The sequence below is a fragment of the Colossoma macropomum genome, unplaced genomic scaffold, assembly GCF_904425465.1.
Source record: "Colossoma macropomum unplaced genomic scaffold, Colossoma_macropomum, whole genome shotgun sequence".
Taxonomy (NCBI): Eukaryota; Metazoa; Chordata; class Actinopteri; order Characiformes; family Serrasalmidae; genus Colossoma; species Colossoma macropomum.
Window position 1 is genome coordinate 9,243,533 of NW_023494795.1, and position 24,198 is coordinate 9,267,730.

Sequence of the window (24,198 nt, forward strand, 5' to 3'; positions counted from 1 at the left end):
TCAGTTTTGTTCGTGCGTCCTTTTTAGTCTTAAGGCTTGAGTCCGAGTCAAGTCGTGAGCCAGTAAGCATGTGACTCGAGCCCCCATCTCTGCGGTAAGCACAAGGTAAGTGATCTGTCTTGAGTTGCCAAAAAGAAAAAAAAAAAATCAACCAAGCTCCCTCGAACAGCACCAGCTTCGTGTTAGGACTGGAGTCAGGCTTGTCTCTAATTTTCCACCCGGACGGGCTACAGCTGCAGCGGGCTGCCCGGGACATCGCCTGGGAGACCGAAATCCAACAGGCCGATCACCGAGGCCCGGCAAATTCCCTGTTTTTGAGTGAGTGCGCTGGGCTTTTGCGCTCATGCTTGGCTAGCTGACTTGTATGAGTGTGAGTTAAGACACTACGGAGCTTGATAAAGGATAAGGAGGTACACGAACTGACTGCTAATGCTGCCTGGGCGGGTAAGGGCTGAGTGTATGTTTAGGTGTTGTTTATATCTGCTAATAAATGCTTTACTGTGTAGATGTACTTCAGTGCGTGGGGAGGTGTTGTTTAGGAGCTGAGGCGGAACAGCATATGTACTGTAGCGATTGGGAGCAGCGAGAGAGAGAGAGCGTACGCGTGTGTGGGACTGAAATATTCTACAGTGTGAAGGACTTCTGACTAATTAAAATCTCCTGAGTGTCTTATTCATTATTGTAATTATGGGGGAAGGATGCGCTCCTGACAGACCTGAGGGTTCGCCTCCATACTGCAGGCAGAGCGAATGCAAATAGCATGGTGAAAGAGGAGAGGAATGCTAGCTAGGAGAAAGAAAGAATGCATGGGAACTGGGTTGATCAAAGGTGGATAATTGCTAGTGCTGGGTGGTTTGGTATTAAAATCTAATATTGATATTATCCAAATATATAATGGTATTACTGTTTGTGATGATATTCAATCTTGCACTGTTGAAGTTAATGAATGAACATTTCCTAAGTACTCTATGCTGGAAGAATATAAACCTTCAATAAATAATTTTGGGCTTTTGGACAATATGGCAGCCTGAGCCGTTGTTTATGATAGTTTTACAATAAGCTTTCAGCCTAAAACATATTTTTGAAATATATTCGAGGCTGAGGTGGACATACAGAGGTGTTACAAGGCAAAATAGTCCCCAATGAAAGCTCATTTTTTGGATTTGCCACTGTTTTACGATTATCAACATTACATATCGTCACTGTCCAAAGAAAGGCAGTATCTCCAAATAGTAACTTCGTGAAAACTGTGTAAGTGGGTTGTAAGAAGAATTTTTTTCTTAGGAACAGTTGGCGAATGAGGCCCATTGTTCCTTTCACAATCTATTCACTTAAACCCTTCTGAATTACTTTGTTTATATCTCCATATCGCCCTTTAGAATGACAAAAACACCAGAAAAGATTTTTTTGTTATATTTTAACTAGAACGAAATCTAAATTTAACTAAATCTGAAGCACCCAGTGAACGGCATACATTGCAGTTATCCTATTCATAGCCAACAACTAAATTTAGCATAATAAGGAAAAATGCCAGAGAATTATACACTTCTTATGAAGAGAACCAATGAAAAAAATCACAACTAAGAAAAATAAGATGAGATAAACAGAAACTAAAAGTGAGAAGGTCTGCCTCCAGGGCTAAAATATATTATTTAGGACGGTCAGTTTTTCTTTAACCCCTTAACATTCCAGGTTTATTTCATACAAATGCTTATTATTCAGTAACTACAGGGACTTCAATGCAAACTAATGGAGCTATTCTTAGCTTATAGAAGTGTGTAATAAAACTTTAGCTTGTTAAGGTGCTAATTGAATTTCAAGGGCCAATATTGTGGAAAACCAAATGTTTCTCACATTTTTGAAATAAGAGAGTTTGATGTAGTATTTAAACACTGCTAAAGTTTTAAAACATACTATATACGCTGCAGTCCACATAGTCCATATATGGAAACTAAGCTGCACCCAAACCCTTAATATCTATCCGCTTATTCAGCCTACAGCAGCTTAGCCCGCCCACTCATGCTGAAGTTATATGGAGTGTTTCAGCCTGGAGACACAATACAGGGCAGCCAATTAGAGCATAGCTTATTTATATAGATTTGTATCATAGACACAATAACCCAAACTGCCTGTTTAATTGTTACAGGGTTGAAGAGAGGTTAGAAAATGGCCACGCAAAAAAGTATTTGATATTTGAGTGGAGCTCAAGGGGAAAAAAAAAATGAGAAAAGCAGGAAAATGGAGAATATGTAACCTTTAAAAAAGTGAATATATAAGAAATATAAGAACCTCAAATAACATCAGTCAGGAAAGCAACATTTAACTAAAATCTAATGTAAAATATCAGTTGATCTAATCAGTTATCTGAGTTTTTACCCTAGTATTGGTTTCATATCTGCCACAAGATTTTCAAATCGATCAGGCTTTATTATATATCACCCAGCACTAGCACCCATGTAGTCTCCTATGCAAATACACAGGAGTTCCATGTTTTTCAGGCCCTCACACCTACGCTGACACCACACTCGTTCTTCCTCACAGGCTTTCTCATTGCTTTCCCCTTGCCTGTCTATCTCTCTCTCTCTCACTGGCTTTAATAGACTCTGCTGTGGAGGAAGCATAGCAGTGGGCTCACCTTCTCATAGTACTTGATCTCATATTCGGTGATAACTCCATTGGGCTGCTCTGGTTCTTGCCACGACAGCTGGATACTGTGCTCCTGCACTCGTTCTTTTATCACCTCACTGACCTGAGATGGAGCTGAGAGAGAGAAAAGACAAAGAGAGACAGAGAGAGAGAGAGAATGAAGGGCTCTGTAGAGCTGCAACATATTCCCAGCTAGGTAAAACATGACACCATACTGACGCCACTACTTTTAAAGGAATAGTTTAGTGGAAAAATCAAAAGGACACAGTTTGCCTCATACCCCAATCAGCCAAGACATGTCTGATGTCTGAAGTCTGCTTCTTTAGTTTTGCACTGGAGCTACGAGGGTTGGTGTGAAATGGTCAGTTCTAGAGAATCTTACTGAGTCAGAACTGTTTACAGTGGTAGTGAAAGGAACCAGACATCTGAAGAGTTTAATGCCTCTAAAAGTAAAAGCTCCCTCACAGAAAGTTACATGAAATGGTTATGAATATGCTGCCCAATGATATATATATATATATATATATATATATATATATATATATATATATATAGAGAGAGAGAGAGAGAGAGAGAGATAGATAGATAGATAGATAGATAGATAGACATATTTATTTATTTATTTATTTAAGTTTTACTACTATTTCAAGTTCAGATTTACCAGTATTTTACCTTACATATAAAATATTCCGGGAACATGTAGGTTCACTGGTCACTTTGGATAGTAAATACAATGGATATACAATATACACTGGGGTCCACAAGTCTGAGACCACAAATGAAAATGCTTTTATTTTGCATGCCTTTCTAATTTAATTGCTTTTTTTATTACAAAGAATGTAGATTCTTTGAATTCATCACATAATTTAAGATGTTTTAGCATTCAGTAGGTCCACCTTTTGCTTTAATGACAGTGTGAACTCAAGCTGGACTCTGAGAGTGGTCTGAAGAGGATGAGACCGACCTTTTTGTACAAAGGCCTCAACATGGTCACAAACTTGCTAAAATCTGAATAGTGCCCCACAAATAGGGCAGAATCTTTAATATTTCTTAATTTTACTTGTAACGTTTAAATCTTTTACATTTTTTCAAAATTGTAAAACTTGCTGTTGTTTGTTTCCAGGGTTTAATGAAGAAAAAAAAAGAAAAAAAGAAAACAGATGTCCAATGTGGTCTCCGACTTTTGGGCCCCACTGTGTTTGTGTTGTAGCCATCGCAAGCCCAGTTCCTACCACCAATTTTGAGAAATCAGTCAGCAAGTTTCTCTACGTAGACCATACATTACATCACACCACTCTGAACAACTTTGTTTACATCTCAACGCATGAATCGCACAGCTATTTCAAAAAAATCTGAATTCCCATTCTCAGGTAGACTTATGTGGCTCACATACAGTCATCTATTAAAATGGACAAATGTAACCACCAAACGTGTCATGGTTTGGTCTGATTGACTACATTTGCTCAGTTGAAAATTGTGTTAATTAGATTTTCTCGCCAAACTATTGCTTAAACACACACACACAAGCCCCTCTCGACTACTCTCAGTAACTCCCCCCCCCACCCCCCCCACTCTGATGAATATTCACATGGCGGCTCCTAAATGTTTACACCTCATAATGGAAATTTCAATTAGAGAGCAAACAGAGGAAGACGGCCTTATCCCAGCCAGAGGAAAACTGCAACGTCTGCCTTATGAATGACAATTAAGTCAAATTAATTCCGGCGACACGGGGCGGAAGTGCCTCTCTTATTCTGCCCGAGACGACTGAGTCACTCAGAGAGGCTTTTCACAGCGCCGTACCTGAAACCTCAGCACACGCACGCACTCTCTTCCCAAAGCTCCAATTAACCGCCTGCACTCAACATTGCCTCTCTTACCATCCTTCGCCATTCTACCCGTCTTTTTTCTTCCTCTCAAACTGCCTGTTTATCACGCAGTTATTAGCCGCGTTTGATGTCGTTTACAAAACTGCAATGCTAACCAAACACTGTTGAGTGACTGGGATATGATTCAGCATCACGATGGAATTTTATATCAATATTCCAACTGATAATAAAAGACAGTGCTGAAGGTTTGCTTTGGAAAACTTCATGAATAATTCAACCACAAAAAACGAACCAAAAACTACTACTATTCTTTTCTTGCACTGAAATGGCATAGTTGAAGTGACCTTTGGTTGACCACCATTAAAGAGAGTGCATAGCGATTCAGTGCTACTGGTGGTCTCAGTAATGAGCCACGAGAATAAGAAGATATTTTAAAAAGTGCTATCGCAGGAAGGTATAGCTCAGTGACTACCCAGCCCTCGTCCTGGAGATCTACCTTCCTGCATAGTGTAGTTCCAACCACATTCTGCCACACCTGCTCCAGTCCAACTTCTTTAGAAGTCTCTGACTGGCTGATTTAGGTACATTAGTGTCAGATAAGTGGGGGCAGCATGTTGGAAATGAACTCCAGGAGGAAGGATGGTGACCACTAGTGTAGCTGATCTGTGTTAGGGATGGGTGTGGTTATTCAAATTTATAGATATACAAACTCAGCTCATGTTTACTGAGTCAGGTATCTGAATGTGCAATATGTTGTTCACACAATCAGACCTGAAGTGTTCAATGATCATTCAATAACGAATAGACCTTATATGCTTCTCATATAGTCTACTATAGTCTCAGGGTGGTGGAATGTTTGAAATGGGTCAAGGGCCACAAAGACAAAACACTACACAAGTAGGCAGGCATGTGATGATTTATAAAATAAAAGAAATAAAAAAAAAGACTTGGCTGAAAATGTGCCTCACACTAATATCTTGATGTTTTAGTTTATTAGAGAAATTAAATGATAAAAGTGCAATACTTAAAAAAAAAAGCTGTGCTTTATAGTGTCCCAAGCTAACACTGTAGACTCTAGACAAGTCACCATACAACGATACAATACACTGTACCGATATATATATATATATATATATATATATATATATATATATATATATATTAATGTAAGTCAATGGAACCAGAATTTTTTCAAGTCATTTTGGGACATTTCTTTTGGGCCATTCATCATGAAATTACTAATACAGACAGATTACCTTATATGCCAGCTGAATGCAATAAGCATGTATTTTTATCAATTATTCAGAATTATATAAATAATGTCTTTTGGATAGTCAAATGCAATTACCTAAAAAATTAACAAATTTCAATAGCAAAAACGGTTAAAATGCCCATCCCTAAGCATGTGAGAAAAGTGTTGACATTTCCGTGTCACGCTCTCTGACCCTTTGAGGGGTAAGGAGCTGGGGTGGTGACCTCGCTGGAACTGGCCTTTTGTTCTGCGCTGACCCGTATGTAATGGGAGGCTGCGGATTAGGTTCTGATTAGGGCTGCCTGAGCGGCTGACACTAATGCAGACGACAGCTAGAGCTTCCAGACCGCACAAGTCAAACTCTGTTTTGACATGTCTCATGTAATCCAACTCAAACAGTGTAACTGCACTAACCCATACCGAACAGCCACACTCACACACATACCCAGCACACTCTACCTACTCTCCTCAGTCTCACAGCTCCAGAGAAACATCCAACATCTGTACCGCCACAAACAATTCAGTTCAAATTTATATTTACAACTGGGCGTTGTCACAAAACAGCTTTCTGAATAGCGAATGACTAATGAGTACACAGCGATGAACAATGTATTAAGAAATGAAGTGAGCTTCATCATTAGACAGACTAACCAGTGAATAACAATGACTAATGTTAGAGGCCTATTTGCGGTTAATCTGAAAGAATGAGAATTAAAGGGGAATTCTGTATGATTCAATTATTGAGACATAAACAGAGTCATTCAGGGTGACCTGATGTGAAATGTCTCACTGTAGAGAAATTTGAACCTTGGATTTCTTTACAGTGGTGGTGAATGGAACCTGGGGTCGCCATGTCTACAACTCAAATATAACCATTTTATTTACAAACCAAAATGACCAGAGAACCTACACATATCTTCTGGGTTTTCATACGTAATATTAATTGATGATGGTGGTGATGATTTGAAAAAAATAAGCTTTCTATGCCAAGAATGGATTGTAAAAGATATGTTTCAGGCTGAAACCTTATCTCAAAACTATTGTAAAAGCAACATAAACAACGTCTCAGACGTCTAGTACCATATTCATGGTGATTGCATGTATTAACCTTCTATAAGGCAGCCTAACAAGGCATCAACCTCTTTAGACATCTGGTTCCTATCACCACCACTGTGAACAATTCTGATTCTTTTTTCTCTAGAACACATCAAACTGCTCTGAACAACTTAACCATTTATTAATACCAACATTTTGGAACATCAGTGGGAGTCCCCATTTAAGACAGTCCAGTTTTTGAGCCAATCAGATCCATTTAAACACACAATCCAAGCTGCCGCTTTGACTTCGCTACTGCCCAAGGCGCCACAAGATTGTACATCTGCGATTCTTTCATTCATTATTTTTTTTTCACCCCCTCGTCGTTCCATCCAAATTCATCTTATGCAGCAAGTGTCAATTACCCACGAGGACCGGGCCTATGGTGACGAGGGGATGGGGTGTGGGGGGGATGCAATTTAAAATGACACTTGTACAGTTGAGAAGGCTCGTACCGGAGTAATTGGATATTTTACCCCCTTCACTGTTTGTCTGTCACTTCTCCGCCGGCCTGTATGAAAGGCTAAAGGGCCTGTTTCTGAACGCTTGTCTCTTTACCATAGAGCTGGAGGATGTAATGAAAGGCCAGGTTATTACTGAAGCACATGTCCTGGACAGCTCACACGCACACAGACAACCTTCATGATTTTATTCTCGCTCTAATCAAACCTGTTGGTGGAGGAGCCCAACTTAGCCCTGCCTGCTGCTCTTCGGTGAAGCGCTGTGGCAGCAAAGCATGAAGGATAAGACAAGGGCTGCTGGAACTGAACCATGTGTCTCCTTCACTCTGCTCTAAAAGTGCAGCGGCCTGCATCGCTCCGGCTCCGAGGACGACCAAAGAGCAGCACCAGATGTTACGCTGAGGATATCGCAAAGCACACCCAGTTAGCAGGGCTGGCTTCTCGTACGTGCTGTAAGCCTAGTCTTAGACTAAATTGCAGTGCCAATGGTGAGCTTCCATTGGAAATTCTTTTTGGTTTAGGATTAGGTTTAATCTGCCTCTGGGAAACTGGCCCACAAATGTCACTCAGCCCTCAGCTGTTCACACACATCGACTAAGGCCTGTTGGACGCATGAACCTTCTGTATTTTCAGTGCTACTTTCTGATAGAAAGTAGTGGTGGTGATGGGAACCAGGAGTTGCGATGTTTACAGTGCAAATATATCTATTTTATTTACTAATAAATAACAAAATGTTAATAATGGCAAAATAGCAGTAAATCTAGAAAAAATACAGGGTGATTCAAAAAGATTCATCCGATTTCAAAATGATTTATTTCGCTTGCAAATCATTACAGGACAATGCAGTAAATTGTAAATTTAAATGAGCATAAAGTTTATTATGTAATTTTACAAGTAATTAATATGAACCTCCTCCAGCTGTACGGACAACATCAACGTCATAGTCAAATTCTTCTCATACTTGATTGAATATGTTGGGTGTCACTGTACTCATTCACAGAATAAGGAAAAGGTTCTTGACTTTTAATGGAAGTTAATGGAGAAATATATATTATCATATAAAATTTTGGACCATTTCTGTTGGTCAAATCATCACAAAATTGTGACCCAAAATAAAGAGCAGCAGTCTTTTTTAAATGATGTCAAAAATGAAAAATGGAGATACATGGTTTTGTCCCGACAGAGATGATATAAATATATATATATATATATAAATTCTTATCGTAAAACACTCTCAGTCATTTGGCAATGCATTCATAACCATTTTGTAATAGGTTTCCTGTGAGGTATCTTTAGATGCATTAAATGATTTGGACGTCTGGTTCCTATCACCACCACTGTGAACAATTCTGACGTGCTATGCTTGTTTAGAATGGTAAATTTCACAAGAACACACTCTTTTACATCTAAATAAGATAATTATGCAAATTTTACTTCTTTTGCACTCAAGCTCAGTGGATAATATAGCTAAATATCAGTGCAAGCTTATACTCCACCAAATAGCATCAGGCACACTGCATATATCATCACATATGCGCCTCAAATATGTGTCAAGTTGTTAAGTAATGTCACCTAGGCTTGCTTATGTGGTCTCTCACAGCACTTTGACTTAGTAAATAGTAAACTTACAGGAGAAGACACAAAATTTCTTAAACTTTAATGTAAGTTTATGTATAGACATTATATTCCAAGTGATTTTAGAGCATTTCTGTTGGCCCAATACAAAATATAGGCATAGAGTTCAAATAAAAATGGACAAAAATGGATATTTTCTGTTTTTTTCTGGACAGGGATGATATACAACAATGGACAAAAGAAAGTTTCATAGCTACAAACAGCAGCTGAGTTTTGTTTGTGTCCATTTTTTGGAAATAACAGTGTCAGAAACCACATAAACAAGCCTATAAGCGCAAAGCATGTCTTGATCTAAACGTGGGTTGATGGAAAAATGTGTAAATGTAACTTTTCACAACATTATTCCTTTAAGAAAACGCATCATGGAAAAGATGGCATCCCTTTCTCAGTGCAGAAGCCGTGAGCAGTATCGGGCTCCGTCATTACACCGGGGCTCGGCGGTCCCGGGACCCCTCCGCTGAGACTCGGCCGGGGTAATTGTGAATCGAGCGCAGTGACAGCCTTCATATCGACTGAGAGACAGAGGAATGAACACTAAAATGTGATGGCATCTCTCTCTCCTCTCTTGCTGTTGCTCTTTCTCTCTCTCTCTCTCCCCTGTGGTGTATTTAACCAGCACCCTGTAACAGCCATTAATGACATACTTAACATCAGAGTGACTCAACCCTCTCTCTCTCTCTCTCGCTCTCTCTCTTTTAACACACCGGAGGGGCCCTGTGTAGCAGAAAATTGTGTAATTGCCCTGCCTGTCTTGCCGACACTGTTTTGGGATGGGGTGCGCTTTGGCGTGCGCCGGCTGGCCGATATTAAAGCAGGTATTAGTGACCTTCCGCAGCCTCCTCGCGCTCAAGCTAATTCGGGCGGAAGCTGGCCTCCATCATATCCTGCATTAGAACACATTAGAGCTACATTATGCATGGGAGTTTTTTAATATCCTCTGCTTTCTCCTCTCTTTCTGTCTCTCTACCTCTCTGTCTATGTGCCCATCTCTCTCTCTCCCCCCCGTCTCACTACCTACAGCAATGGAAATAGGAGGGAAATGACACTTCATCACTAAAGCTCCAGCGTACTTTTTCTCTCCTCTCTTCTGCTTGGCTTAGAGAAAGATGGAGTATAGCGTATAAGCTCATTTCTTTCAATTAGAAACCTATTCAAGTCAAGACCGCAAACCCCACACCCACCAATTTCTCATTCTCCCTTCTTATCCCTACTAAATATTCAATTACCCGCACAGTAAATCTAGATACATGGGTTCTAATGAGGAAAAACTAGCCATGTAAGTGCTAGATTACTGCTCTTACTCAGCAGATTGGATTTAGATATGAAGCCAATTATGTAATTTTATTTCAGATTCAGTCTTGAAACTTGATCAGAGCTGAAACTGCTGGTGTAGACAGTTCGATGCATTGCATAGTGGATATGCTGTCTGCTATATCCGGTCATTACTGAGTTTTAGATATTTATTACTTTGCTGTATGCTGAAGTGTTTAGCTTTCATAGAGCTGGCCATCTTTTAGATGTCTTCTCCAAAGGTCTTGAAAAGATTCGGATCAGTATCAGATCCCTGGCATGGTATATCAACTCTAAACAGTGAGGATGTCATTACCAATACTGTAACAAACAAGCTGTTGTGGAACTCAACATTTTAATGCAGCCAGGTTCATTACTTTTTAAAGTTTAAACCCTTTTTACAGCACAGAAATGATAATCACAAGACTGAGCATGCAGTTAACATCTATTTAAACTAGAAATAACCTATACAGAAAATGCAGGATGTTAAGGCAAAACAATAGACAGGGGAACTGGTAAAAGCTTAGACACTTAATAAAAGTGAGTGAGAAACTTCGTAGACAACAGACAGCACACAGGGACATAGACAGAATAAACAAGACACAGGTGAAAGAGATAATGCAAGTAAGGGCTATAAACAAGACAGCATGATGGGCAGTACAGGCCAGGGTGGAGCCTCTTTTATATGGGCTAAAAGGTTGTATACAGACTATATGTCTGGGGTAGGAAGGTACAAATGCAAGTGCTAGCATTAGCAGTGTGTTGAGATGGCTGGCTGACTAATAGAATCATAAATAATTAAAGGCTATTGAATCAGTCAGTCTTAGAGAGGAAGAAAAGAACAAGGAGTTAAAAAAGAGAAGGAGGGCGGAGAAAGGGAAGAAACCCTTAAAAAGTTATTATCATTTTGCTATATATTTAATTTCAATTGCATAGTTATTTGAATGTAATTACATAATATTATATATTATTTTACTTAAATTACATTTACATTAGATTTACATTCTGCATTGATAAATTTGACTCAGCCAACTGTTTAGTTTAATGTAACACAATGACAAAAACATGACACAACTAGTGTCAGACGAGTTTTCTATTAGCAAAACAAGACTGTACAACAATAACTTTGCATTAATTTCGAATTACAATAAACTATTTTCTCTTCTACTTACAAACGCAAATGTTGTATTGACTGAGAGTTCAGAACGTGCACATTCAAAGGTACTTGTTTCATAGAGCTATGAGTGAGAAATAACTAAGCAAAAGATAAAAAAAGAAGCATACACACTACAGGGCACCCATACATATCATTATTCAGACTTATTATACAGTAACTACAAATGTATGAGGGTGAGGAACAGAAATCTGCACCCACTGAAGGGCCCTTAGCCCTTAAGGGGTTAAAGAAAAGGAGCAAAAAGTGAGTAAGAAAGAGAGAAGAGAGGTGAAGACTGTGTTCTCTCAGTCAGTAGGGGCTCAGTGAGTCAGAAAATAGAGCGAGTGGCCGGCGATGGCCGCCGCTTTGATGAATGTGGAGGGGAACTGACAGTAGTGCTGTGACAATGTTTTCTCTCGCTCGTTCGCTCGGCCCAGTGCGCCGCTGTCCTCCTGCCCCACGCGGCCCGGCCTGAATGAGCCTCCTCAGCCACCGTAACTGAGAGCTTTGTCAGCTTCACTTAGAGAGGGGCCAGAGAGACACTCCAGCCCAGCACACACCGGCACACACACTCACAGAGCAGTGAGGCTGCTAAGTAACAGTTTCATTTCCACCAGGGATTCGACCAAGGCTGATGACTCGGAACAGCAGCCCATGACTCAGATTAGCAACTTCCTATCGTCTTATCTCTCTTATTGGGAATCCATTCATATAAGATCATTGTCCTTTTTAACTCATTAAAATCTGCCCCCTCTGAAATAGTCAGGCCTTGACGGTCACTTCCATTTTCATTTTTTTTAAAGACCTGCTTTCAGTATTTGAAAGGAATCTGTAGGGATATTTTTATACATTTTCAAAGTTCAGTCTTAGAAGTTGGTTAAATTTTTTGCTTTTCTCGAACCATGTAATTCCAAACACAATCCATTATGTTGAGGTCTGGGCTCTGAGGTGGTCAATTCATTGTTCTGAGAACACCAGCTTCTCAGTTTAATTTGTTGTGGACAGAAGCACCGGTGGATATTCAGATCTGAAGCAAGAAAGGAGCTTGATTTTCTCCTTTCTCTCAAAGATGAAAGCTTTAAGTTTGGTTATCCAACGGTGCCAGTTTTTGGTGGTCTACCAGGTCTTGTAGTGTTGATAGATGGACTTTCTCTGCATCTTTGAGCAGCATTTTAAACTCCAGTTTTAGAAACTCCTGCTTTTTTACTAATTTTCCTGACAACATGCAAGTAGATAATTGTATATCTCCTTATACCTCCTCATTAACCTCCTGAAAAATGAACACCATTTACTAAATGCCGACACTGACTCGAAATGAAATACCTTAAGGGTGGTCTCTGACTTTTACACAATCCCATATGTATTTCTGGCTTGAGAACAGCACTAAGAAACCATACTATCAAAGGAGAAGAGCAGATTAAAAGGCTGAAATGACTGCCTCAGGGTTGAAGGGTTAATATCATTTCAGTTGTAAATTCAGTAACTCAAACAAAGTCTCGAGAAAACGAAGGTACAGACAGCAAGCCTACGTTTTAAGCCTTAAGCTGCACTGGGTTGGGAAGTTGCCCAAATGCGCACTTCCAGCAGAGGCGTCTTTGTGCCTCATCACCCCGAATCATCAGACATTCCGGTGATGACAGCTCTGTCATCGCTGAAAAGACATCAGACGACGATCCCACATGGTTTTGATATTCAAAACACAAGACGAAAACAAATCAAAACAAAACAGAACTCGTGTATCCAGTCGTATTTCATTCCTGTTCACATCATCACTGATCTAAAACAATTTCCTGTGCTAGGAGCTGGATTATCGCAGTGGTTTCTAACCCTGGCCTTGCTGTCTCCAGCACGTTTAGCACATTTAGGTCGTTTTTACTGCTCGAAATTCAACTCAAAAAGAATTTGTTAGCCGGGGGTCCTTCAGGACCATGGACCAGCGAGATATAGAAAGCAGGGGTCCTGGATGGACAGTTATAAGAATGACAAGACAATGTTTTGCTAATTTCTGTTTATTTCAATAACCTTCCTATGTAAAACAGATTTCATTTTATAATTAAAATTAACGATTGAGCCCCTTCAATGAAAAGCCATATAGTAGCCATATATTAATAATTTCATAAGATTATCAGTTATTTTGTTTGCCATTTTAAATTGTACAACGTTTTACATTAAAAAGCCAAACTGTACTTTATTTACATTTTCGGGACCCCTTTATTTTAAATACAAAGAATCAACGATTCCAAACGATGCCAAACCATGCTTATATGCTTTTTACAGAGGGCTCAATTCTTCTTCTTCTTCTCCTTAGTGTTATTAATACAAATATGGCCAACAATCAGGAACCACTCCAATATCTGTAATTATCAATAAGACATATAGTGCCAGTTTCCCAGACTAAGGTTAAGATTAAGATTAAGCCTGATTACAGATTACACTGTTAAAAAGATGGTTTTTCAAGGGTTCTTTACTAAAGACAATGGTTCTATATAGATCCATGAACACTCAAATGGTTCTTTGCATGGTGAAATGGTTCTTCAGATTGATTGAGAATGTTTTTCTATTGTTCTTTTCAAAAGTGTTCTATATAGACCCATATTAGCACGTTCCCCATTAATCTAAAGAACTATTTCACCATGCAAAGAACCATGTAAATTTACAAATGTTTCTGTGTGTTCGTGGTTGTACATAGAACCACTCTTTATGAAAGAACCCATGAAGAACCATCTTTTTTAAGAGTGTAAGCCTAGACTAAATAAAATTTTGTGGTGAAATATTCTTGATATTTTAGTTTAGTCCAAGACTAGGCTTAATCAGTGTCCACAACTGGCTCTTTATGTTAGACTGATCTCATTATTACCGCGATGCATTAGACAATAGGCAACACACATATCATAGGTGGCGCCATTGGACTAACACATAATGGTCATAACGATATTGATGAAATCAATCTAACATTATGATTTTTGGACAGTTCTTGATTTTTGACACAGTGTATATTGAGAAGCTGATTTGTGAACAATTCCAATTCTAGAATCCTTGAATATTTACACTCTATTATTGCAGCATAAGGCACGTGCATTGTTTGCTGATCGCGTGTGAGGCTGACTGAGTTGTCCAGTGTAAGGAACCATGGACTGTGTCCTTAAAGGTCACTCACTCATGCTGTGGACTCTAGATTCATGGGGTACCGAGGGACATAATTTGCACCGGCGGGACATGAAAGAGTCAGAGCAGCAGCGCTGCCCGATTCAAAATTAGAGCTCCAAATGAACAGGCTGCAATCATCTAGAGCCTACCGCACCGGCTGACCTGCAGCCTGTCCAGCTGAGCCCCAGTCACCACTGTGTTCTCCTTATGAATTTTTCCAAATTTAGTCAGTCAAGAAAAAAAAACATTTTTGGTGACCAAAGTTTGCTTCTTCAGTTTAAACTACAGGGCTAATGGAAGGTTCTACTTTGCTAATTAGCATTACGAAGACTGCATGCCTACATCATCACATATGTTCCTCAAAACATGTCGAGTTGTTTAGGAATCTCAAATTCTGACAGCGTATGATACTGTTATGTATAAAAGTGGACAATGTCTTGGCTAATCACCTGTGGTATTCTTCTGAGAAATATGAACATCTCATAAATGGAAAAGAATCTGTACATTTGATGCCTGTTCTTTAAACTGTACGGTTGCACAAACAGCATTTTATTCATACATGCCGCATATTTTCTCAGTCATGTCGATTCATTTCAAGGTTGTTAGCATCCAATTGGAATCTCGATTTTTTCCTCCCATCTCCCAAGGTAATACAAAACGGGTAAATAAAGTTGGTTAAAACGACAGCGATGGAAAATCATCTGCTTGCTTCTTGCAATAAAGGTAGAGAAGAACATAGATCCCAAAAGATCCACGCACTTCCACTTGCATTAAATGAAAATGCAGAAATGAGGTTATGTTATTGCATTGCAACGTTTCGCCCGTGTGGAATAAATTCGTGCTCTGGCACAGTTACGGGCTACGACTGAATCATTCAAGCGGTTTCATCAAAATCCAACATCCCTGAGCTCATAATAACCTCATCATGCAAGCAATAGCAATACACATATCATGTCTGTAAGTCTGGCCTGACATTTCACAACCACGGTGCAAGAACTTCCTACGCTAATACAGCTCTACACCTCACCTGTGGCTAAGCGTGAACCCATGGCCTTGTTCGCTTTGCGCAGCGGTTGAAATTCTGACGAGGGTAAACAGGAGGCTTTTAGGAGAAGCTGAGTGATGTATATTCTCCCAGCGTGCGGGGCGCCATTCCTGGGAGGACGTTTTCAGAAATAAACGGCAAGGTCAGGAAAGACGAGGCTTGAGGCTCAGAGGATTTGTGTATAAATCACTGAGATTTGTCCAGTCGCTCTCTGCCTGCCGCTCACTAAATCAATGAAAATCCACCAAACTGTCCCACTGTACATACACACATAGGCTTGTTTTTATACCTTTTCAGGACATAAGGTCATACATATGTCCTTTAATGTAAGTAGTATATACACAATACAAGCAAATTCCTATATAATAATAATGGCCTGTATGTATTTAGATATATGTAAGTACCCACATGTAATACTATGTCCTATATGCATTATACATATGTATGTGCCTATATGCAATAATAATGTCGTATTATGCATGTCAGTGCCTATATGTAATAATAATTTTGTATATGAATTATACATATATAAGTACATGTATGTAATGCTGTACTATATGTATTATAAATGTGAAAGTGCCTATATGTAATAATGTCATACATGTATTATACATATGTAAGTACCTATATGAAATAATAATCTCACGTGTGTATTGTATATGCAAGTACTGTAAGTATTATTTTTGAGCAATTCAAGATGATAAATTATTCAGTAATTTTGGACAAAATATAAATAGTCCTGAACGACTTGGAATAAACTCTTATAAAATAAATGTACAAAAACTTTTTCCTCACATAAAATTAAAACGGTTCACCCTAAACCTAAACATAACCAATGTTACTTAACCTCAGTAACCAAAAATAAAGTTTTTTTTCTCTCAGTTTAGTAGTGTTTATACAAGCAGTCTCAACAAAAGACTTTTTCCCCAGTCATGACATTTTGTCCTGAAAATGTGTGAAAACAAACAGATAAACACATGCTCTCACACACAAGACAAAGTCAAGGCCATTTTATGGGCCCTAATATTGTAGGTTCTCCCTGTTTTTTCTGCTTTTTTCTACAAAGTCATGACATTTTTGTCCTAAAAAGGTATGAAGACAAGCAGACAAACACACAAGAACAACCCTACATAACCCTCTGCCCAATTTCAAAACTTGCTGAATCAGGTGGTGTACTATTCATGATTTTATCACAGTAGTGATCAAATAATGAAAGCATGTCTATTCAGCAATCCCATCATTTTATGATTTCAATCTACTCATAATATCAGAGCAGATGAGGAAACAATCCCAGCCTAGACTTGTCCTGGTGAAACAGTAAGGGTGGGAAATATGATGAGATATTATAATTATTAGTGCTAAATCATGTCACAACGGAGTATTTCATGGATACAGTAAACTTAACTAGAAGTATAAACAACAGCACAAGAAATTACCGGAATAATGAACAACTGCATGTGTCATAGAAAACTGCACAGCAACAAGAAGCTGATAGGATGTTATTATCCAATGACAATCTTACTACATTCATTTAGCTTTAAAAATTGTTTTGCACTGTTAACACTTATTTTTCAGCATTGTTTAATGATACTCTCAGAAACTAGGAGTCAACAACATCAACAACACAAATACAGCTGTTTTTTGAATGGTGAACCTACATGTGTCTACTGAGTTTTATATGAAATGTTGATGATAGTAAAATATTAAAATTATATTACATTAATATTTAAATTAGTAACTATATTGTTGTATAACACCCTGCATGACGAGACTGGATCTTTAAAAAATACATTTTATCTCAAAACTATCGTAAAATGATCAACACGTTTAGATGCACTTGAGTAATCAGATAATGGGAAGTCTCTGGGTCTACATAAGTCAGGCAGTAATCAGATTTCTGCTTTGCAACTGGCCAATAAACAGGAGAAGACCTGACGTAAACGTAATGTAAAACTCAAACTTCATGCCGCAGCCTTTACCTGAAAATATGAACATACATCATATGAACATACATAAGACGAAGGATATTTAAATCCTTCATTTCTTTGAGAAAGTAGTCGGTTTCAGCGTCGCTCCATAAGTTCGCTGCCCTCTTGCTTATTTCCAGTACAGCAGTCTGTTTCGCACATGCACAGACTGAGAAAGAAATCAGAGTAAGAGTTTAACATCCAGGCTCTTTAGCAGATTTCAATCGGCTTTCTAGACCTTACTCCGATCAAACAAATCAGAGTATGTTGTTTATATGACCATTTGAATAATCAGATAACTGCAGAAATCTGATTATGATCGGATTATTGGGTGCATGTAAACGCACTCACTGTCTCAGGCATCAGACAGTGTATTCATAACCCATTTCATGTAATAACATTCTGTGAGGAGGCTTTTAAAATCAGACACCTGGTTCTTATCACCAGTTCTCTAAGTTTTTCTAAAACGGAGCATTTCACATCAGAACACTCTGCAACTCCATTGTAAACAATACATAAAACTAAACATCATGACAAGCATCAAGTATCACAACAATGTCCTCAAGTATCATGATATTCTATTCTTGAAATATCATCCACCCTTAGGAGACACACGCCATCCTATGACAAGAGGCAGTTTAGTTATTCAGCTGTACCTTATCTACAGCCTTGGGTGACCTTTCCTGGTACAAGCAGCTACAAGACACATCCTTTCAGCTCTGCAGGCAGCTGGCACGGAGACGTGTGTTAACACACACACACACATAAAGGCCTTTATCGTTTGTATTAATGAAAGTGTGTGTGGTGCAGAGAGGGCCCTCGCTAAACAGGCTGACAAGCTTCGACCTCGTCATCTCGGAAAAATGTCAAAGTAATGCCTTAGGCCTCTCTCACACATACAGAGCTCTGATTGCACATCTGACTTGTAGCAGAATTGAAATTCACAAAACAAGGGCTGCAATAAAGCCCTGTTCTTTTCAGGGTCACAGGAATAAAAGCAAAAAAGGATTGTTTAGCTCTTGGTAGGCTACACTTACTGGATGCTAGACTTACTGCTTACTTGTTATTTTTGCCATGCATTAAATGGACATTATTTAGTTTAAATGTAATAATACAATTACGTAGTTAATTACACAGTTAGTTACATAATGCATTGCATTGTTTGTGTTCTACATTGTCAGGTTTGAGTCAGTTTTGATTTCAAATACATAAAGGGTGGTGTTACCTATACAAAACAATCTCTTCTACTCAAACAACTACAAGTTAAGAAGAAACAAAATTTCTCTCAAATAATTCATAGAAAATTCACAGCTGTCAGTTGTTAACACACTTATAAGTTAACACACTAATAACTTGGTAATAATACACGTAATAAATGATAAAGCATGTATTTCCACATTGTCCAAGTTTGATCCTTCAAACCATTTACAGTAGTTCAGCCTGAAGCCCAGGTGAACGTACTGTATGTTGCTATGATATAATCTGTGATTGCTTTTATATATATATATACATATATATATATATATATATATATATATATATATATATATAGCAATACCTTTAACACCTTCATCAGTGCTCATGGGAGACCTATGGATATATCAGGAGGAGCAGAAGAGGGCTACAGTCATGGGAGTTAAACTATTGCCTGTATATATGATATATATGATATATACAGTCATTGGTTGGAACGTGCAGCCACTGTTGCTCTCACTGGATGTCAGTAATGAAAAGTGGAAACTGTTCACTCTATGGAAATCATGATTTTCACGTTTCATGTGAATTATTGAAAGGGATAAATACATTCTGATGAAGCTTTTTTTTGTCTACTCATTTAGCTATGACAATATGCACTGTTTTTAAATGGAAAACAAATCTTTTATTAGGGTTAAATTCAGGCAAATAAGACAGATTAGTCAGACCAACCAATCCAATTAATCACATAAATTATTCATTAATTTAATCATTTGACAGCCCCAATACAATTATACTATGCTTTTGTAATTTCCAGCAATCACTGCGACTTTTAAGGGTTAATGCCTTCAGTGCTATTTATCTCTGTTATTCCCCAGCAGTGATCACCCCCCTCTCTCTGCCACCCTAACCCTTATCAGCACCCAATCAATCTTACACTTGGCAACATAACGGCTAGTATTAAAATCTCAAATTAAAAACGCTCAAGTGCTCAAGACTATGAGGCGACCAAACGATCGCTCAGGAATTGGCACCGTAAACAGGCGTTTATTATCCAAATATCTTCGCCATGAAGAAGATGATCATATTAATCAGACCTCATATGCTCTTTAATCATGGACTTGGATGGCAGCCACGCGGGTGGAATCATGTCCAGGGCTGCTGCAGCCAAGGGAACAGTAATTTCTGTAACACGCAGACGGGTTTATGCACTCCCCTGATTAAGGCGAACAACGCCTTCACTCTGGAAAAAGAGATGTTTTAAATATCTGAAAATCAGGAGAGGAATGAAAATGTGGGGCATTTATGTCTATCTATGGAGCTATTCGGACATGATTAGTTTTATATGGGGAGGTGGAGTAATGTAATTATTAACACTGTGTCTCAGTGATTTTAGTCTTGTCCGAATTCACCATATCAAGTCATTTTTACTGACTGCACACTAGAAGTAACAGAACGATTTCAGCACATTTTACATACTATGAAACAAAATGTACAAATAACTCCAGACAAATTTACATGTTGGTAAATACTGCGCCATATTCTGTGGAAAAACCTTTTGCATTTATTCTTAACCATTGAGGCACAAGAAGGAATATTTACTTGTATTCTAGGTTCCCCGAATCAAGTTAGTCTGGCCCTAATCCAGCCAGTATGGCCCGATTCAAGTTAATCTGGCCCTAATCAAGCCAATATGGCCTGATTCAAGCTGTTATGGCCCAAATCAAGCTGATATGGCCCAAATCAAGCAAATATTGTGCAAGCTAATATGGCCTAATTCAAGCTGTTGCGGCCCAATTCAAGCTGATATGGCCCAAATCAAGCCAATATAGTGCAAGGCAAGCCAAAATGGCAGACTATAAGCCAATAAGGCTCAATTCAAGCCAGTCTATCTCATCACTCAAGCTGATATGGCCCGATTCATGCTGTTATGGCAATAATCGAGCTGATATGGCCCAATCGAATGCCAGTATAGCCCAAATCAAGTGTACAGATTGTAAATCAAGCACAATTTAAGCCAATAAGGCCCAATTCAAGTCATTATGTCCCAAATCAACTGCACAATTTAAGCCAATATGGCCCAATTCAAGTCTTTATGGCCCAAATCAAGCCAATATGGCCTCATTTAAGCTGTTATGGCCCAGATCAAGCTGATATGGCCCAATTCAAGCTGAAATGGCTCATTTTAAGCCAATATGGCCCAATTCAAGCTAACATGGCTCAAACTAAGCAAATATAGACAAATTCAAGCCAATATGACATTACCCGACTTTCCAGTTTTAAATAAGAATTGTCTATTCCTGACTTTCTTTATTAATAATGTGACTTCTGAATACTGTAGTTGTATTCATTTGATCACAAAATAAAAAAAAAATAAGATATTTTTATTCAGTTTGTCTCAAATCACCTTTTTGAACAAGAAAGCACATGGATAGGAAGTGCTGAGATTAAACAAATCGACTCCCTAGCAGACTGTCAGACAGACACATGCACTCACTTCAATATATACAGTAACATGCCAAAGTTTGGGCACCCCTGCTCAAATAACGTGTTGTTGATTTTCTAAGTAAAAAAGGTTAACACCTCCTCTGTAGAAAACACAGCACATTTTAACACTGTTTAATTGCTTAATTTACTCTGGGTAAAAAATAAAACACATTATTTTTATAGTTTTAGAACATATATTTGTGTTTTTTTACATTTTATTATTATTTTTAATATGTTAAACTCTGCAAATAAATAGAAATGATACACTAAAGTTTCCAGAAGAACACCACAATTAAGGTCCCCTGGAGAGAATGTCTTCACTCATTATCACTTAGAAAATCAACAAAATGTGTCCTATGACTGGGGGTGTTCAAACTTTTGCACACAAGTGTATATGGTATTTCACTGCATTACTCATCCCAGCAATCTAACAGACACACACACAGATACAGACACAGACATACAGATATACAGTATCTCATCTGTTTTCCACAGACACAGACACAGACACAGACACACACACACCCTTTCAGTGACTCACACACACACCATCCCCCTCATGTGTGTATTGTGTACTGAGAGGATGAGTGTGTATCTTTTGCAGCAGCAGAATCTGCCCAATTTCCCCCAGATCCCACAGGGCAGACAGATTAGGAAGAGATCACATGAAACACGGCTGAGCAATTAACAGCAGCTCCACATACACACACACACACACACACACACACACACACACACACACACACAGCCAGTGTGCAATGTTTCATTTGGCCCAAACACACCTAAACCCAGCAGCCAAGAGAGGGACAGACACATCTGCAAGTGTATGGACACACTCCTCCAAGGCAAAAACTGGCATCAAAGGGAGCGAGCCGGCGAGAGAGAGCGAGAGCGCGAGAGAGAGGCAGAAGAAGAGATGAGAGGAGAGGAGAAGAGTGCTCTGGTCCCATTCAACAAACACTTGAATTCAGGTTTGTAGCCAGACAAAACATGAAATGAAAAACAGCCCGGGCCTCATGGGCCCCCAAAAAACCTGTACAAAGGCAAGGCTATTTCCTTTAATAGAGCGGCCAAATTCATTTTCCACCCCTTGGCGTTGACCCCCCTCTTGTCCTCCTTCTCCCTCTCTCTCTTCGCCTGACAATCCCTCTCTCTCTTCCCCTCTTTCTATCTCCATCTCATTTTTTGTGACCTTTTGCTATAGTTCAGGTGATGGGAGGGGCCTGCGCTCAGGTCGTCGTCACGGTTAGCTGGCGCAGGCATGCGACGACACACTTATTCGGGTCTGGTGGTTAATCCCACACACACATATGCACATACATCCCACGTCAGTATGTGGGATCATATAGCAGATGTATTATATATAAGCAATGCTGTATTATAAGAGTGTAATAATAATGTTATAATAATATAATAAAATATTCTAAGAATATGTCCCATAAATTATGATATACAATGATATAATCTCACACATATGGGACATATTACTATTACAAATAGGTGCTTATGTATATACTATAATATGTGCCATATGTTTAATATGTTGTAAGTTCCTATATGTAATATTAATATGTGCCATATGTATAAATATTTATAGTACTGTGCAAAAGCACCTGAGCACATTATTTAAAACCATTTATTTGGGAATTAAGTATGTTTTCGCCATATATCATTGAAATAAATGCAAATAAATATAAATGCACTAACAACTAAGAATGTACAGATCTGATTAGGTATTTTATGATAACTACAATTAATACTAGGCTGGCACAAACAATACTGAAACTTATAAAGTCATTATGTAATTATTTATTAGCATGCATATAAAAATATAGTATCTACATGTAACTTACTACTTGCAATAATGATATGTAACATATAGTTTATATGGTTTTTGACAAACTTTTATATATGTAATGACCTATATGTAATAACAGTGTTCTAAGCCTAACCCTAACTTTAAATCCTAAAATTGAAACATGGAGCTTTTGTTGAAAAAACAAAAAGGCACGTTCTGTTGGTGATGACAAGGTGGGTTACCACTCTGGATTTCCTCAGTTTTTCCCACAATGTACAAAAAACAAACACGCACACATGCACCAAAAAGTCAGGTGGTCAGGCAGTTAAAGTCCACACAATGCCAGCCCGCAGTTGATGACGTGTTAGACCACAGCTCACTGGGCCTAAATGGCTGTGGTTGGCGTGGGTGACTTATCAGAGGTGCAGGAGGCTGTGTGTGTGTGTGTGTGTGTGTGTGTGTGTGTATGTGTGTGTGTGTGAGAAAGAGTAAGAGAGGGAGAAATTCATTCCAAAGAAAAAGAAGCAGGCCATGTCCTTCTGAGAGGATCCAGCTGAGCCCCAACACGCCGAGCACAGAGGGAGAATGCCCAGACCTGGTTAGTGTGGGCTGCAAAGACAAGCAGTGGCAAAAAACAGCCACTGAACCTAACAAGCATGCGGTATTTACAGACATATTGACCCCCATAAGCACTGAGACTTTCTCACACACCCTCAGACTAGGCCTGGGAGATAAAACCATTATTAATGATTATAAAAGTTATGGGTAGAGTACACTGATCTGACATCAGGCTATCGAATCAGATGTCAGAGGGGAAAAAAGAACAGGTCTGACTCAATCCTGTAACACATCTAGCCTGAAATAGTACACTCACACTGTGTGACGTGACGATGTTCGCTGAGTAGTTATTCCTGTGGAGTAGTAGAGTGAATGAAGTGTCTATGAAATGCTTCAATTAAAAATTGCTCATTTTGAAGCTAAGAAATATTGCTGTTAAAAGTGCTGTCATTTGAACTGTTCACCATTTACGTCAGGACAATCAAAGCCTAATCATTAATTATAGTGTGTTAATAATGATTTAGATATATTCATACTCATAATTCATAAATAAAACATTAAGCATTTAGTTACAAAAAACAATTCAAGTGTCTTGCTAATTTTGTCATGCATAAACCTCACCTTAATGCTGAGTTAAT

General features: G+C 38.7%; 1 protein-coding gene across 3 annotated transcripts in view; it reads right to left on the bottom strand.

Annotated features, from left to right (window-relative positions):
* epha7 (eph receptor A7) overlaps positions 1–24,198 on the bottom strand; it is a 116,519-nt gene that overhangs the window by 18,390 nt on the left and 73,931 nt on the right. For all 3 annotated transcript variants that reach the window (XM_036581371.1, XM_036581370.1, XM_036581369.1), the window contains exon 6: positions 2,636–2,760. In XM_036581371.1, the coding sequence (XP_036437264.1) occupies positions 2,636–2,760 (125 nt within the window). The remainder of the gene's footprint in view (positions 1–2,635; positions 2,761–24,198) is intronic.